Genomic DNA, 15,813 nt, shown 5'->3' with positions numbered 1-15,813 from the left:
TGCTTTCGTTCTAATGCTTATTATTTATTTCACTTATTTTGGGTGTGCTGGGTCTTGCACAACCTTTACTTTAGTTGCGGCAGGTGGGGAGTACTCCCTAATTGCAGTGCCCAAGCTTCTCATCCCGGTGTCTTCTCTTGTTGCAGAGAGCAGGCTCTAGGGCGCAGGGGCTTCAGCAGTTTCGGCTGCTGGGCTCCAGACCACAGGCTCAGTAGTTGTGGCGCTTGGGCTTAATTGCCTTGTGGCAGGTGGGATCTTCCCAGAAGGGGGGATTGAACCTTTGTCTCCTCCGTTGGCAGGCAGATTCTTTACCGCTGAGCCGCCAGGGAAGCCCCGGTGCTTTGGATTTTATTCACTTCCTTTTTCTTTCTTCCTTCCTCCCTCCATTATCATTATTATTAAGTCTGTATCTTGAAAACAGTTCAAAGAATTTCCATGTTTATTTTTTCATCTGTACATGTTTTTATTGTGGTGAGATACATGTAACCCAAAATTTACCATTTTAACCATTTGTAAGTGTGCAGTTCATGGGCATTACATACATTCACATTATCGTGCAGCCGTCACCACCATGCGTTTTCAGACCTTTCCCCCTTCCCGAACAGAGGCTCGGTACCTGTAAGTCCACAGCTCTTCCTTCCCCACCCCCTGCAACCCTGTGAACCTCTCCCCTGCTTTCTGTCTGAATTTGAATACTCTAGTACCTGGTAAGTCAAGTCATACCATACCTGGCCTTCTGTAACTGGCTTATTTCAGTTAGCATGACGTCTTCAGGCTCATCTCCATTGTGATGGACCAGGGTTTCCTTCGTTTTAAGGCTGAGTTTATTATTCATTGTCTTTTCATACCACAGTTTATCTGGCTGTTCATCTGTTGATGGACACCTGGGTTTTTCCATCGTTTGGGTACTATACTAATGTTGCTGTGAACAGTAGTCCTCCTTTATTTTTGAAAAATTTACAGGTACAGGACATGTCAATGAAGCACCTATATTTTTATCACTTAGAATGAATAACTATTTTGTCATATTTACCCTTTTTTTTTTTTTAAGAAGTCATAGTCTGTTCCGCTTGCCCCTCCTTGAGAGGCTTGCTGTCCACTGTGTGTTATTTCACATTCACACATCCATCGACAAAGCAGAGAATTGTCTTTAATGTACATGAAGGAGTCTGTGCTTCAGTAAGCGTGCCACGCTTGTGCCTTCTCCCTCGGCATGGTTTGCTCTAGCTCTGTGTCTGTAAGATGTAGTTCACTTCTTTTCACTGTTATAGTCAGCATGGTACAGGTTGAGCTCTGTTACCAGGACAGGCGGGGAGACAGGGGTTCACCCTTGGGGCACTCACTGTGTGTGTGCCTGGTCATGAGTCGGGGGTCATGACTGGCTCAGAGCAGTCACGTGGCTTGCTGGACGCCCAGAATCCCACGGCTTCCCCAGAGCCCTGCCCCTTTTCCAGCTTCCTGCTCCTTGCAGTGACCTCTGCGCTCTCTCCTGCCAACAGTGATACCTAAACAGAAGCTCTTGTCCGGGGGCCCGGGACCCTAATGCCATAAAAACCGAGACAGCCACCCCCTTGTGATTTCTGTCTTTTTTTTTCAGCCTTTTTCTCATTTTGGCTCCTCCTGCAGGCATATTTTTAGACACTGCTTGCCGAGTGACCCCCCCATAAAATCTCAGTGCCACCCGCATAGAGCAGGCGTCTCTCTGGCTGCCCCGTGCCTTACCCATAGCGATCAGCTATTCTCCTGCCCCGTCCTGAGCAGGCATGACACCACCCCGTGGGGAACGCATGCAGGCTTGGGCACAGGGCAGATCGCAGCATTTTGTTTGGTGGTGGGCCTGGTGTGCTTGGCCATTGAGGGCAGTTTGGCTGTTGATGCCAATGGGAGCATTTTTAAATTGGTGCTTAACATCAGCAAGAACAGAAGAGCGTCTCTCGCCTGTGGGATGCGGCCCACAGTAAGAAAGAGGGAAAGGTGATTGACTGATGATGCCTTACTGTGATGCAGGGCGTTAGATGCAGCCTAGGTGTGTTTGGAGGTTGCATAATAAATGTCGGGAAAGTGTCCCCAGTGTAATAATCATGTAAAAGACCGAAAGCGAAAGTGTTTTTAAAATGTGATCACAATTTTACACATATTTGTACATAAAAGGTTTTTTAATTAAAAAATTACTGAATGTGTGAATACAGTTAAAAGTGAAAAATCACTCATAGAGGTTAATTATGTTAGCAGTCTGCATCTTAAATGCAGAATAGATACAGTTGAATTATGCTTATAAAAAGTTCTGATCATCTTTTTGTTTTTATGCAGGAGACAGTGTTTCACAAAATGACTTTTCCTCTGAAGCTCCCATCTCCTTGAATCTTTCTCGTAATGTCTGCAATCCCACGTAAGTGTTTGGTTTTCCTCTGAAGCTCCCATCTCCTTGAATCTTTCTCATAGCATCTGCAAGCCCATGTGTTTGGTTTTCCAGCTTTGACTCTATGTTTCAAGTACCACTTTTTTTTTTTTCCATTTTGGGTGTTTTTTCTTTGTTTTCAGTTCTGTGGACTAAAAATAGGAAAACCTTTTAATGATATGAGAGTAAAATTGATTTTATTAATAATTTAAAGCATACATTCCTTCCAAGATAACATGTTCGTGCAGGAGCATCTCTGGTATCCCTGGTCCTTTCAGTGATATGGATGTTAGAAAAATTCACTGTCCTGAAAGTAGGAAAAACAGGTAGTTATAATAAGAATGGGAGCCAGATACTCTGCTGGGACTTGAAATAAAACAGCGTTGATGGTTCTTAGAAATGTGCAAGGACCTAGTAGACAGTCAGGTTTATGGCTTCACTGTGCGATGATTTCCACAGCTTCAGACAAAACAAACGAGCCCATTTACTGAGGGGGGAGGGCGGGTTAGGGTATGTGGGTGGATTGAGTTTCAGAGTGAGGGGGCAGTTAGGTTTTAGGTGCCACAGGAGGACAGGAGATGTCACAGAAATAAAATTGGATGAGGGAAGCTCTAGGCGAGCTCTTTCTTTTCAGGGTAGAGAATAAACACGGGGTGGGAGGTTGCTGCCAGCCGCAGGGAGGCCGACTGGAAGCTGCAGACCATCTGAGCTACTCAAGTTAAAGTTGTGCAATTGCTGTTTACTAAGCAAGACTTTGCTGGGTCTTAGGAATCTGATATTCTTCAGCCCTTCTCTGGGTGTATGCCTTCACGTCTGTAGCATCCATCTGTTTTGGTGGGGGAAGCATTATGTCAAACCGTAATCAGACTTGTTTGCAGAGCCTCAGTGGCTCCTCCTCTGCTTGCTCTCCCCCAGGGACGTGAGCAGCCTCCCCGCGCCTGCGGACGCTCCCTGCCCCAGCCTCCCCGCTGGGCCTGCCGCCACTGAAGATCAAGGTGAGGCCCGTGGCTCCTGCTCCTGCTCAGGGTCCACGCCGCCCTGCTGACCGGGGAGCTTGAGGGCGGATGGAGCTGGTCTGGGGGTAAGGGGGGGCGAGGCCCCCCGCCTTGGGCTCCTGAGCATCTCTGCCCTCCATCCTGGCATCCCCAGGGCCTCCTTCCTGGGGGAGCAAGGCGCAGGCGGCCTGTGGCCCCAGAGCGGGGCTGGGGGCCCCTGGACGGGGTCTGCCTCTGCCTTTAGTTCCCCTTCTCATCTGAGATGGCAGAAAAGCAGGGAGCAGACCCAGGGTCCAGTGCCTCCATTGGCCACATCGAACACACCCATGTCTTTGCCCTGCACGAGCCGAGGCCATGTGCCGGCTCTGCGGCCCCTCTGAGCAGGGACGGGGGTGGGGGACAGGTGGGGACAGTGACTGGGGCGTGGACCTGGGGCTGGTGGGAAGGAAGCTGCTCCACCCAGGGCCTGTCCCGGAGGCCTCCCCTCTCTTCTTCCTCCCTTCTCCTTCCTTCCCTTCTCGTTCCCCTGTCTTATGTTTCCTGTTTTCTCCTTGGGCCTCCGTCCTGCCTCGCCAGGCCCCGGCTGCGAGGGCAACTGTCTACCTCTTGCTTTTGCTTGCATTCCTGGTGCAAGTTAAAGGCTGCTCGGCACAGTGGAGCGCGTTAACTTTGAATGCAGGAGGCGGCTCCGGAGCGCGTTAACTTTGAATGCTGGAGGCGGCTCCGGAGCGCATTAACTTTGAATGCAGGAGGCGGCTCCGTGCGGCTTTATGGTTACCTTTTGGAGTTGCTGTCCGATTATAACCAGAAATAAGTTATTTGTGAGTCCAATAAAAATAAGTGGTTTTTTTTTCCATTTATTTTTATTAGTTGGAGGCTAATTACTTTACAATATTGTAGTGCTTTTTGCCATACATTGACATGAATCAGCCATGGATTTACATGTATTTCCCATCCCGATCCCCCCCTCCCACCTCCCTCTCCACCCGATCCCTCTGGGTCTTCCCAGTGCACCAGGCCCGAGCACTTGTCTCATGCATCCAACCTAGGCTGGTGATCTGTTTCACCCTAGATAATATACATGTTTCGATGCTGTTCTCTTGAAACATCCCACCCTCGCCTTCTCCCACGGAGTCCAAAAGTCTGTTCTGTACATCTGTGTCTCTTTTTCTGTTTTGCATATAGGGTTATCATTACCATCTTTCTAAATTCCATATATATGTGTTAGTATGCTGTAACGTTCTTTATCTTTCTGGCTTACTTCACTCGGTATAATGGGCTCCAGTTTCATCCATCTCATTAGAACTGATTCAAATGAATTATTTTTAATGGCTGAGTAATATTTCATGGTGTATATGTACTACAGCTGCCTTATCCATTCGTCTGCTGATGGGCATCTAGGTTGCTTCCATGTCCTGGCTATTATAAACAGTGCTGTGATGAACATTGGGGTGCACGTGTCTCTTTCAGATCTGGTTTCCTCAGTGTGTATGCCCAGAAGTGGTATTGCTGGGTCATATGGCAGTTCTATTTCCAGTTTTATAAGGAATCTCCACACTGTTCTCCATAGCGGCTGTACTAATTTGCATTCCCACCAACAGTGTAAGAGGGTTCCCTTTTCTCCACACCCTCTCCAGCATTTATTGCTTGTAGACTTTTGGATAGCAGCCATCCTGACAGGCATGTAATGATACCTCACTGTGGTTTTGATTTGCATTTCTCTGATAATGAGTGATGTTGAGCATCTTTTCATGTGTTTGTTAGCCATCTGTATGTCTTCTTTGGAGAAATGTCTGTTTAGTTCTTTGGCCCATTTTTTGATTGGGTCATTTATTTTTCTGGAATTGAGCTGCAGTAGTTACTTGTATATTTTTGAGATTAATCCTTTGTCTGTTGCTTCATTTGCTGTTATTTTCTTCCAATCTGAGGGCTGTCTTTTCACCTTGCTTATAGTTTCCTTTGTTGTGCAAAAGCTTTTCAGTTTCATTAGGTCCCATTTGTTTATTTTCGCTTTTATTTCTCAATATTCTGGGATGTGGGTCATAGAGGATCCTGCTGTGATTTTTTTTTTTTTCATTTATTTTTACCTGCTGTGATTTATGTCGGAGAATGTTTTGCCTATGTTCTCCTCTAGGAGTTTTATAGTTTCAGGTCTTACATTTAGATCTTTAATCCATTTTGAGTTTATTTTTATGTATGGTGTTAGAAAGTGTTCTAGTTGCATTCTTTTACAAGTGGTTGACCAGTTGTCCCAGCACCACTTGTTAAAGAGGTTGTCTTTTTTCCATTGTATATCCTTGCCTCCTTTGGTCAAAGATAAGGTGTCCATAGGTATGCGGATTTATCCCTGGGCTTTCTATTCTGTTCCATTGATCTATATTTCTGTCTTTGTGCCAGTACCATACTGTCTTGATGACTGTGGCTTTGTAGTAGAGTCTGAAGTCAGGCAGGTTAATTCCTCCAGTTCCATTCTTCTTTCTCAAGATTGCTTTGGCTATTCGAGGTTTTTTTATTTCCATACAAATTGTGAAATTATTTGTTCTAGTTCTGTGAAAAATACCGTTGGTAGCTTAATAGGGATTGCATTGAATCTGTAGATTGCTTTGGGTAGTATAGTCATTTTGACAATATTGATTCTTCCAATCCATGAACACGGTATGTTTCTCCATCTGTTTGTGTCCTCTTTGATTTCTTTCATCAGTGTTTTATAGTTTTCTATGTATAGGTCTTTTGTTTCTTTAGGTAGATATACTCCTGAGTATTTTATTCTTTTTGTTGCAATGGTGAATGGTATTGTTTCCTTAATTTCTCTTTTCGTTTTCTCATTGTTAGTATATAGGAATGCAAGGGATTTCTGTGTGTTAATTTTATATCCTGCAACTTTACTGTATTCGTTGATTAGCTCTAGTAATTTTCTGGTAGAGTCTTTAGGGTTTTCTATTGTAGAGGATCATGTCATCTGCAAACAGCGAGAGTTTCACTTCTTCCTTTCCTATCTGGATTCCTTTTACTTCTTTTTTTGCTCTGATTGCTGTGTCCAACACTTCCAAAACTATGTTGAATAGTAGTGGTAAGAGTGGACACCCTTGTCTTGTTCCTGATTTTAGGGGAAATGCTTTCAGTTTTTCACCACTGAGGGTAATGCTTGCTGTGGGTTTGTCATATATAGCTTTTATTATGTTGAGGTATGTTCCTTCTATTCCTGCTTTCTGGAGAGTTTTAATCATAAATGAGTGTTGAATTTTGTCAAAGGCTTTCTCTGCATCTTTTGAGATAATCATATGGTTTTTATCTTTCAATTTGTTAATGTGGTGTATTACATTGATTGATTTGCGGATACTAAAGAATCCTTGCATTCCAGGGATAAAGCCCACTCGGTCATGGTGTATGATTTTTTTTAATATGTTGTTGGATTCTGTTTGCTAGAATTTTGTTAAGGATTTTTGCATCTATGTTCATCAGTGATATTGGCCTGTAGTTTTCTTTTTTTGTGGCATCTTTGTCTGGTTTTGAAATTAGGGTGATGTTGGCCTCATAGAATGAGTTTGGAAGTTTACCTTCTTCTGCAATTTTCTGGAAGAGTTTGAGTAAGATAGGTGTTAGCTCTTCTCTAAATTTTTGGTAGAATTCAGCTGTGAAGCCATGTGGTCCTGGGCTTTTAAAATAAGTGTTTTCAATGAGAAAAATACTGTTAAATTTGGTAATTCACTGAGACAAGATTTGGAAAGGTTTAGGAGGTACCCCTTTTTTCTTTGAGGTGATAGAGGGGAGAGAGGACTTAGCTCATGATGTGGAAAAAGAAAACCTGCGTCAAAGCAGGTATACCCCCATGTTCTTGTGTGTTTCTGTCGTCAGCTGGAGAATCTTTTGTCATCTGCTTGTTGTGTGTGTGTTTCAAGTGCGTTTTTACCTCGTCTTTGTTGATAATCTGCAATTTACCTTTGTTGTTGTTCAGTTGCTCAGTCATGTCTGACTCTTTGTGACCCCACGGACTGCAGCACGCCAGGCTTCCCTGTCCATCACCATCTCTCGGAACTTGCTCAAACTCATGTCCATTGAGTCGGTGATGCCATCCAACCATCTCTTCTTCTGTCGTCCCTTTCTTCTCCTGCCCTCAAGAAATCTTTACCAGCATCAGGTCTTTTCCAGCGAATCAATTCTTTGCATCAAGTGGCCAAAGTATTGGAGCTTCAGCTTCAGCATCAGCCTTTCCAGTGAATATTTAGGGTTGATTTCCTTTAAGATAGACTGGCTTGATCTCCTTTCTCTCAAGAGTCTCTTTCTACTCTCAAGAGTCTTCTCCAGCACCAGTTTGAAAGCATCAGTTCTTCAACTCAGCCTTCTTTGTGGTCCAACTCTCACATCCATACACGACCACTGGAAAAACCATAGCTTTGACTAGATGGCCCTTTGTCGGCAAAGTGATGTCTCTGCTTTTTAGTATGTTGTCTAAGTTGGTCATAACTTTCCTTCCAAGGAGCAAGCATCTTTCAATTTCATGGCTGCGAGTCACCATCTGCAGTGATTTTGGAGCCCCCCAAAATAAAGTCAGCCACTGTTTGCACTGTTTCCCCATCTAGTTGCCATGAAGTGATGGGACCAGATGCCACGATCTTCGTTTTTTGACTGTTGAATTAATTTTGCCTGCTTTACGGTGGCCTGTTAAAACCCCTGTTTCGGCCCTAAAGTCCCTGCAGAAACCGCCCTTATCCACAGCCCTTGTCCGCAGGCCTGTCCCCAGCTCCTTCTCCCATCCCGTCCCCTCGCCTCCCGTGCCCCGCTGCCCCGCTGGGCCTTCTCCCCTCTGATGCACGCGCCTCCAGACCACACGCGCGCTTTTGCCGAAGTTTTCCGGCTCCTTTGCCTGTGGCTGAGAGAGTGGAGAACAGCACACGCGAGTGACCGGCCCCAGCGGACCCCACCTCCCCACACCCACACTCGGCGCCTCTGCCCTGGCTTCTCTGCCGAGGCCTCCTGCTCGCCCGGGGCAGAGGGGCTGGTGGGGGCCTTCAGACGCTCTGCCTGCCCGTCCTCCACCCTCTGCTGCGGTCCATCTGTCTCCATGCCGCTGCCAGGCTCTGTCCAAGCGGGCCGCCCCCCCCTGCACAGCAGAAGCGCTGGGAGGCGCCCCCGGCCTGGCCGGAGTGCAGCAGCCTCTCTCCCGTGGCCTCCCTGGCCTGGCAGGCTCCAGGGAGCCACTCAGAGCGGCCTCTGCCTGCTGACGAGCCTCCTTGAGGCCGTGGGCTGGCTGTGCGGTGATGCCTGTGTGTCTGGGTCCCGCCGCTGCTGTGTGCGTGAGCCCCGGTCTGTCCTTGATCTCCACGCCCACCCTGCCTCTTCTGCTCGGGCTGTGACCTAGGGTCCTGGTGCAGTTCCCCTCCACTCCCCCGCTCTTCTGTTTGTCTGGGTCACGCTCCCCTGGCGGGCTGTCCCCCTCCAGCCCCGACGGCCCGCACGTCTGCGCCGTCGGCCTGGACCCCCACCCCCTGCCGTCTGTCCTTGGGGCCGTGGGCGTCGCTCCTCAGCCAGCTCCTCACGGCCGCCCACGCGCTTTCGTGGTGCTCAGGCGGAAGTCTGGGGCTAGTCCTTGACCTCTCGGCCTCTGCCTTTCACATAGACGCAGAGTCTGAGCGCGTCTCCTCAGCCACCATTATTTCTCACGTGGGCATCACCACAGTCTCCTGGCAAGTCTCTGCTTCTGCCCTCAGCTACCCTCACTATCTCGTCTTTTGTTTTTGTTTTTGTTTTTGTTTTTTTAATTTTTATTAGTTGGAGGCTAATTACTTTACATCATTACAGTAGTTTTTGTTATACATTGATATGAATTAGCCATGGATTTACATGTATTCCCCATCCCAGTCCCCCCTCCCACCTCCCTCTCCACCCGATCCCTCTGGGTCTTCCCAGTGCACCAGGCCCGAGCACTTGTCTCATGTACCCAACCTGAGCTGGTGATCTGTTTCACCCTAGATAATATACATGTTTCAATGCTGTTCTCCTGAAACATCCCACCCTCACCTTCTCCCAGAGTCCACAAGTCTGTTCCATACATCTGAGTCTCTTTTTCTGCTTTGCATATAGGGTTATCATTATCATCTTTCTAAAGTCCATATATATGTGTTAGTATACGGTAATGGTCTTTATCTTTTTTAGGTGCAATTGACACATGCATTTTGTTAGATTCTGGCATATGAGTAATGATTCAATGTATGTGTGTGCATGCATGCTAAGTCACTTCAGTCGTGTCCATGGGGTTCTCCAGGCAAGCATAGTGGAGGGGGTGGCTGTGCCCGCCTCCAGGTTTGAGTATACGTACATTTTGCCGAACGGTCACCACAGTGAGTCTGGTTAACATGAGTTGCCACCTCACCATCTGTTTTTAGTACTGCAGCTAGAGGGTGGTGTTGGGCCTGCCTCGGATCGCGTCACCGTGGAGACCGGTGAGGGGTCTGCAGTGTTCACCTGTGCTCAGGTCTGCCTGCCGCGGTTCTGTGGACGCTCCCAGAGGGCAGGAGGCTTGGGTCAGAGGCACAGGATGCTCAGCACAGCGAGCAGCCTGAGAGCCTCCAAAGCACACTTCTGCAGGTCCCCAGGCTTTGGGGAGGGATGCGGGGGGCGCCCAGGACCCCCCGGCAGCTGCAGTGGTCTGTGGTTGTGCTACAGGAAGGGAGCCCCAAGCTTAGGAAACCTACGTGTTTTGGTTTTTAATAATAGGTAGGAGATGACGTCTTTATCACGTTGGATGAAGCAGACTTGCCCCTTGCTCTAGACTGAGACCCTCCCCACATCTCCCGAGCCTGTTCAGTGGCTGTCCTTGGAAACAGGTCAGAATGTGGGTGGCCAGAGCACCCTCTCGGGGGCGTAGAGAAACCTGAGACCCCGAGACAGTCTCACAGCAGCACGCACGCCCCTCGTTTCTCCGCAGTCCTGCCCGCTGGTCCGTTTGCTCATGAGTACGTGACTCTAGAAGCAGTTCTTGGTGAATTTGACCGACAGAAGGGGAACCAGAGCTCCTCTGGTTCCAGCGGCTCTCACGAGGACTCGGGGCAGGATGCGTTGCCCTTCAGGACTGAGCTCAGGGTCTGGGCCCAGCCGCTGAGCCGGCCCCAAAGCACCAGGGCGGCCCTCGGAGGCAGGCCTCATCCTTGAGGCCCTGCTGGGACAGCCACCTGCTCTCCACTGGTGTTTCTTTAAGTGCTGGAGGGTCGCTGTGACCATCTTGAGCTGCACGTCTGCAGGTCTGCAGGCGGGTGATTACCACCAGCTCCCCGAGGGCACACGGGCTGCCTGGAAAGTGAGTGTGTGTGCCCAGGTTGGGCCCCCGCTGTGGACCTGCCTCCGCCAGGAGTACAGGCAGGCGGTGGCCCCGTGTGGCCAGCTGGCTGGTGAATCTTTTGGTCCCTGGTGCGTTTCCAACAGCTGAGTCTAGTCTTCCCTTGTGGAGGCGCGGCCTGTGTGCAGATGGCCAGCTCGTGGTGGGGAAGGTGGCGGCCCACGGAGGTCCTGGCAGGTGCTGGCTGGGAGGGGCAGAGGCCTCGGTCCCTGGGCAGGTTTAGGAGACGGTTCAGACCCGCGTGCCGGGTGTCGGCTGACCTCGCAGGCAGGCCTTCCACAGCACGGGGGAGCCGAGCCGGGACAGGGCCCTCTCTGGGCCGAGGTGGGCTACCCCTCCTCTGCCACAGTAGCGTGTGTCTCGTCAGGGCGCCATTGCCCCAGCTTCTTCCTCCTTCCTGTTTGTCTCTGCTCCCCGGAACATCAGCCTGTTCACGCCAGACCCTGGGACCCTGACAAGGCTTTGCAGGAAGCAGGCCCTCCATGCTGACGGAGTCACTTCCGTGACCTCGTTATCCACGGCGCCGGCGTGGCAGGCCCATGGGTGATATGGGGGCGCTTTCTGGGGGGCGAGGAGGTGCGCTGCCCCTGCATAAAGGGGGGCTGAGAGGCCCGCTCTCTCCCACAGGTCTCTGTGCCCCGGGGGACCTGTGGCCTGCGCAGCCCGTGTGTGTGACCGGCGGCTTCGGCTGCGCCCTGGAGAACGGTGGGCCGGCCGTGCTGCCCCCACCCGCCCCCGTGCCCAGCAGGTACGTGCTCCCGCCCGGGATGGCAACAGCCAGGGACTGGCACGCGGGGCTGGGAGCTGGTCCTCACGGCAGCTCGGCCCCGGCTTCCTCCGCAGCCCCTCGCCGGGGTGTTGCCATCTGCCTTTCAGAGCCTCCAGAAGTGGAGGGAAGCCTGGAAGAAAGAGAGCAATCCAGCCGGTGACCACATCCGTGCTTTCCTTTTTAAATGGAAGAGATGAGCTGTTCATGTATTAGAGGCACAACTGGAAAAACAAAAACAGTCCCTCATAATTCCTCCTCACTAACAGAACAGGAATTTCTGTTTTCCACAGCATTAATCTTGAACACACTTAAAACTTTTAAAGATCGAATAGCCTGCATATTGAAAAATAGTTACACAATGGCCACGTCTTAGACTTGCCATTGGATTTATCACTTGATGATGAGAACTTGAGAAAATGTTAATATCTGTGTTTATCAAAAAACATTCATCAAATGTTTTTATCCATTTGAGGTTTTTTAGGGGTTCCAGCTTATTACAAAGTCGTTGCTTTCTTATTTCTATAATGAAAATCCAGTGTGTGATTGGGATCAAAGCAGCCACCAAGGATCGCATTCTGTATGGCTGCGGTTCACACGAGATGAGTGCGGGCCTGGCCCCGAGTGGAGGTGTTCGTTGGTGTGGGTGTGTGAGAGTCCCAGAGCGGTGCCGGCCCACCAGCGGCATCCCGCCTCCCCCGCTGACAGAGCCACAGCCGTGGGTCCTGCCTCTGGTTTCACTTCACAAACCTGGCTGGGCTGCTTTTTTTTAGAATGTAATAGCTATTAGTTAGAAGGGAGAGCAGTTTTCTTTCAAATATTAGTCCTGCTTACATGGGGCACACCTCACCAGGGGTGGGAACTTTTTGCAGTCTGCGTGAAAGTACTTCTTTGCAAACTGAAAGCCAGGTTTTGATCCATTCCTCTATCCATGCGTAATTTATTTGTTTTGTTTCATTTAATAAGAGCTCCCTTTCACCCAAATACGTGCTGTACTCAAGAGATCAAACTCCACCTCTGACTTTCTTTGGAGTTATAATCAGTGTAAAACATTGTGTTAGTTGCAGGGGTACAGCATGGTGATTTGATATTTTTATACATTACAGAATGATCACCACATACAGACTTAGGTCAGTGTCTCTGACCAGAGCGTTTCAGTGTTGCTGACTGTATTCCCTATGCTGTGCGTCAATTATGTCCCCTTTAAAGGAAGTGGGGATGGGCCTAGAGTCTGTCATGCAGAGTGAAGTAGGTCAGAGAAACACAGATGTATATTCACGCATACATGTAGAATCTAGAACAGTGGTACAGATGAGTCTGTTTGCAGGGCAGGAATAGAGACAGGTGTGAGAACAGACTTGGGGACCCAGTGAGGGAAGGAGAGCGTGGAAGAACCGAGAGGGTAGCGCTGACATGTACACACACCCCACCAAGTGTGAAATCGGCAGGCAGAGAGAACCCGCTGGGGGGCCTCGGAGGCTCAGCTTGGTGCCCCGTGGTGACCGAGGGGTGGGCGGGGGCGTGGGGGGGAGGCCCCCGAGGGAGGGGGCGTGTGTGTACTCGTGGTAGGTTCCTGTCATCGCACAGCAGAAGCTAACATGACGTTGTAAAGCACCTGTATTCCAGTAAGAGAAGGAAGGAAGGAGGGGTATCCGAGCTGTCCATCCTGCCGCACCGTGTTGGTGCTGGTGAGCCTTGAGGTAGTCTTTGATTCCGTGACGATAAAGTGCTTCTTTTATTTTCCAAAACTGAAGAACTGGCAGTGATGAGGATGCTGGGCAGTAAGATCCTTTTCCTCTTTCTTTCCTTGCTCTGTCGACATCCTGTTTCTGAAACTAGACCCCTTGTTTTCTGTAGCAGTTTCATTGATTGGAACGCCACGTGTGAAGGCCAGTTTCCCAGTGTGTACTGCCCCCTGGAATTGAACGACTACAATGCCTTTCCAGAAGGTAAAGCTGTTCGGACAGTCCCAGTGACATCCTTCTATCCTCAGAAAGTCAGAGCCGAAAGGGTGTGTGCTTAAGGCATAGCTGCAGAGAAAGTGCCTTTGAGAGCCGTCTTCAGTTGTGCGCTGAGCCTTCATGTGGCTGCTGCACACTTGCCGTGTGTAATTTTATATGGCCTCAAAAAGCCTGCTAGACCCAGGGGCCTGGGGACACGTACAAATAGCCCTACTCCATTTAGTCCTTCAGATTAGGAAGAACAGGATCTCTCGGACCCACATGAACCTGAGATGTGCATTATCTGTCGGGAGGCTAGGTCTTTACCTCTTAGTTATTCTATTCAGGGAGACAAGTCCCAGGAGAGGTAGAATGATTTACGTGCTTGTTCCTCAGCATGTCCTGACTCTCATGTCCCTGGATAGTGCTGCAGGAGGAAGGGAGAGAGCACGGAGGGGAAGCTGACGGGCTGCAGATGCTTGTGCCCGCCTGTGTGGATGTACAGATGCTTGTCCTTCTCGGGGCTTTGAGCCGTGCAGTGCTCTATGGTAACCGCAAGGGGGCGCTGTGGTAGCTTCTTGCTGTGGTGAGGCTGTGCTTGCGCCTTCTTCCTGCCAGCTGAGAAATGCTTCGTTTCCTCCTGCTTTCATCAATGCATGTGGTGTATGTGCAGATGGCCGACACTGGCATGACAGGCAGTCAGAGAAAAAGGGACTAGTAAGAACCATGACACTCTCAGTCTACAGTAGTACTTACTACTATAAAGTATCACAGTGTACTCTGTGCATGACAGTCCCCCCAGATCATCACATACAGAAGATCAAGCCCAGAGGAAGAACTTCCTCACTGGGGCCTACCAGATGCTGTGTCTCACGGAGTAATTATTTCATGTCTGTCTTTAATTTGTCAGCACAGTAAGTCCTTGAAAGCTTATGGCCTGAGGGTGAGAATTCCAGTCTCTCCTGAAAGATGTTCACCTCTGCTGATGTCTCTGCTCTTTGCAGAAAGCGTGAACTACCCCAGCGGCTTCGCCTGTCCTGCTGAGGTTCAGACGGACTTCGCTGACCACAGCTCCCCGTCTGCCTGGGGCAGCCCCACCAGCGTGCCAACCGCCTGGGGACACGCCAGTCTCATCAGCTCTCCGGTCAGTGCCGCCCAGCCCTGGCATCACGTGGGTTCTTCCCAGTGCCCCCATCATCCCGGGCCTTCGGGCCGGGTTCAGAGGTGCCAGAGCCTGGCTTGCTCCCCTGGGTCACTAGCCACTCTCTGCAGGGGCCTCCCTGGTAGTCAGATGGATGGGAGCCTGCAGACGTTGGCAGCCACGATGCCCTAAAATGCACCAAGGAGAGAGCGTTGTTGGTGACGCTGAACCTGGGCCAGGAAGCCCTCCGGGAGGCAGCTGGGGGCCTGTGGCCCCGCTGACCTTCCCCCTGTGGGAGGAGAGGAGATGAACCTTCCAGGAAGGTCAGGCAGGGTCACCCACGGGTCTGGAGGGCTTCACCTGGTCATACCCTCTCCACCGTGTTTTTACAGATAGAGGGCATTAGACCTGAAATGAGCTTATCTAGTTGGATGGGAATTTCTTGACCTTCTGTTTGAGAAAAATGGAGTTAGGGAAACCAGGGTGGTTGAGAATAGTGTGGTAACATCCAGGCAACCTGGGTTGATTCCACTGTGGTAGCCACGAGGATGCAGTCAACCTTGACATTGCTTTCTAAGGCTTCTTTATTTCTTTAAATATTTCCTTTCCCCCCCCTCCTGTGTATGCCTCAGCCCTACCTCACAAGCGCCCGAAGCTTGTCTCCAATGTCTGGACTTTTTGGTTCCATCTGGGCCCCGCAAAGCGATGTGTATGAGAATTGCTGCGCCATCAGCCCCACCACGGAACACTCGGCTCACCTGGAGAACCGGGCGGTCATGTGCAAGGAGTACTACCCCGGGTTTAACCCGTTCCGTGCCTACATGGACCTGGACATATGGACTAGCACAGCGAACAGGAATGCAGACTTCCCACTGTCGAGAGACTCGAGCTACTGTGGGAACATGTGAAAAGGTTTCGAGTCTAAATGTGAATAAAGAGGCTTGTGTTTGGATTACTAGCGTAAACTGGTTGTTGAAATAGATTGACGTTGGTGGATATTTTGGCACTTTTATATGAAAATAAATTTTTTTATGAAATCTGGGTGCTCTATTTTTTTAACCCTTCACAAATCGGTGATAGAGACAAAGCATCGTGACCCCAGAAACGCATCGACACGCCGACTGTTTACATCGGACCCAGGACAGCATCTAAGAAGGTAAGACTGGGGAGAGAAGGGGCTGCGGCGGGTCCACCTCCATGAGCATTGGCTCCTCGGGAGCTTGCAGAATGCCTCCTTGCT

General features: G+C 49.8%; 1 protein-coding gene across 1 annotated transcript in view; it reads left to right on the top strand.

Annotated features, from left to right (window-relative positions):
* The window catches only part of TMEM131L (transmembrane 131 like), a 174,238-nt gene extending 158,628 nt beyond the window's left edge, over nucleotides 1–15,610 (top strand). Inside the window, 6 exon segments of the mRNA XM_070474735.1 lie at nucleotides 2,311–2,389; nucleotides 3,314–3,393; nucleotides 11,354–11,474; nucleotides 13,350–13,441; nucleotides 14,437–14,576; nucleotides 15,206–15,610. Of these exon segments, the coding sequence (XP_070330836.1) occupies nucleotides 2,311–2,389; nucleotides 3,314–3,393; nucleotides 11,354–11,474; nucleotides 13,350–13,441; nucleotides 14,437–14,576; nucleotides 15,206–15,481 (788 nt within the window). The 3' untranslated portion in view covers nucleotides 15,482–15,610.
* Nucleotides 15,611–15,813: the final 203 nt, after the last annotated feature.

This window comes from Odocoileus virginianus, chromosome 12 (assembly GCF_023699985.2).
Source record: "Odocoileus virginianus isolate 20LAN1187 ecotype Illinois chromosome 12, Ovbor_1.2, whole genome shotgun sequence".
NCBI lineage: Eukaryota > Metazoa > Chordata > Mammalia > Artiodactyla > Cervidae > Odocoileus > Odocoileus virginianus.
This window is presented reverse-complemented; position numbering and strand designations above follow the sequence as displayed.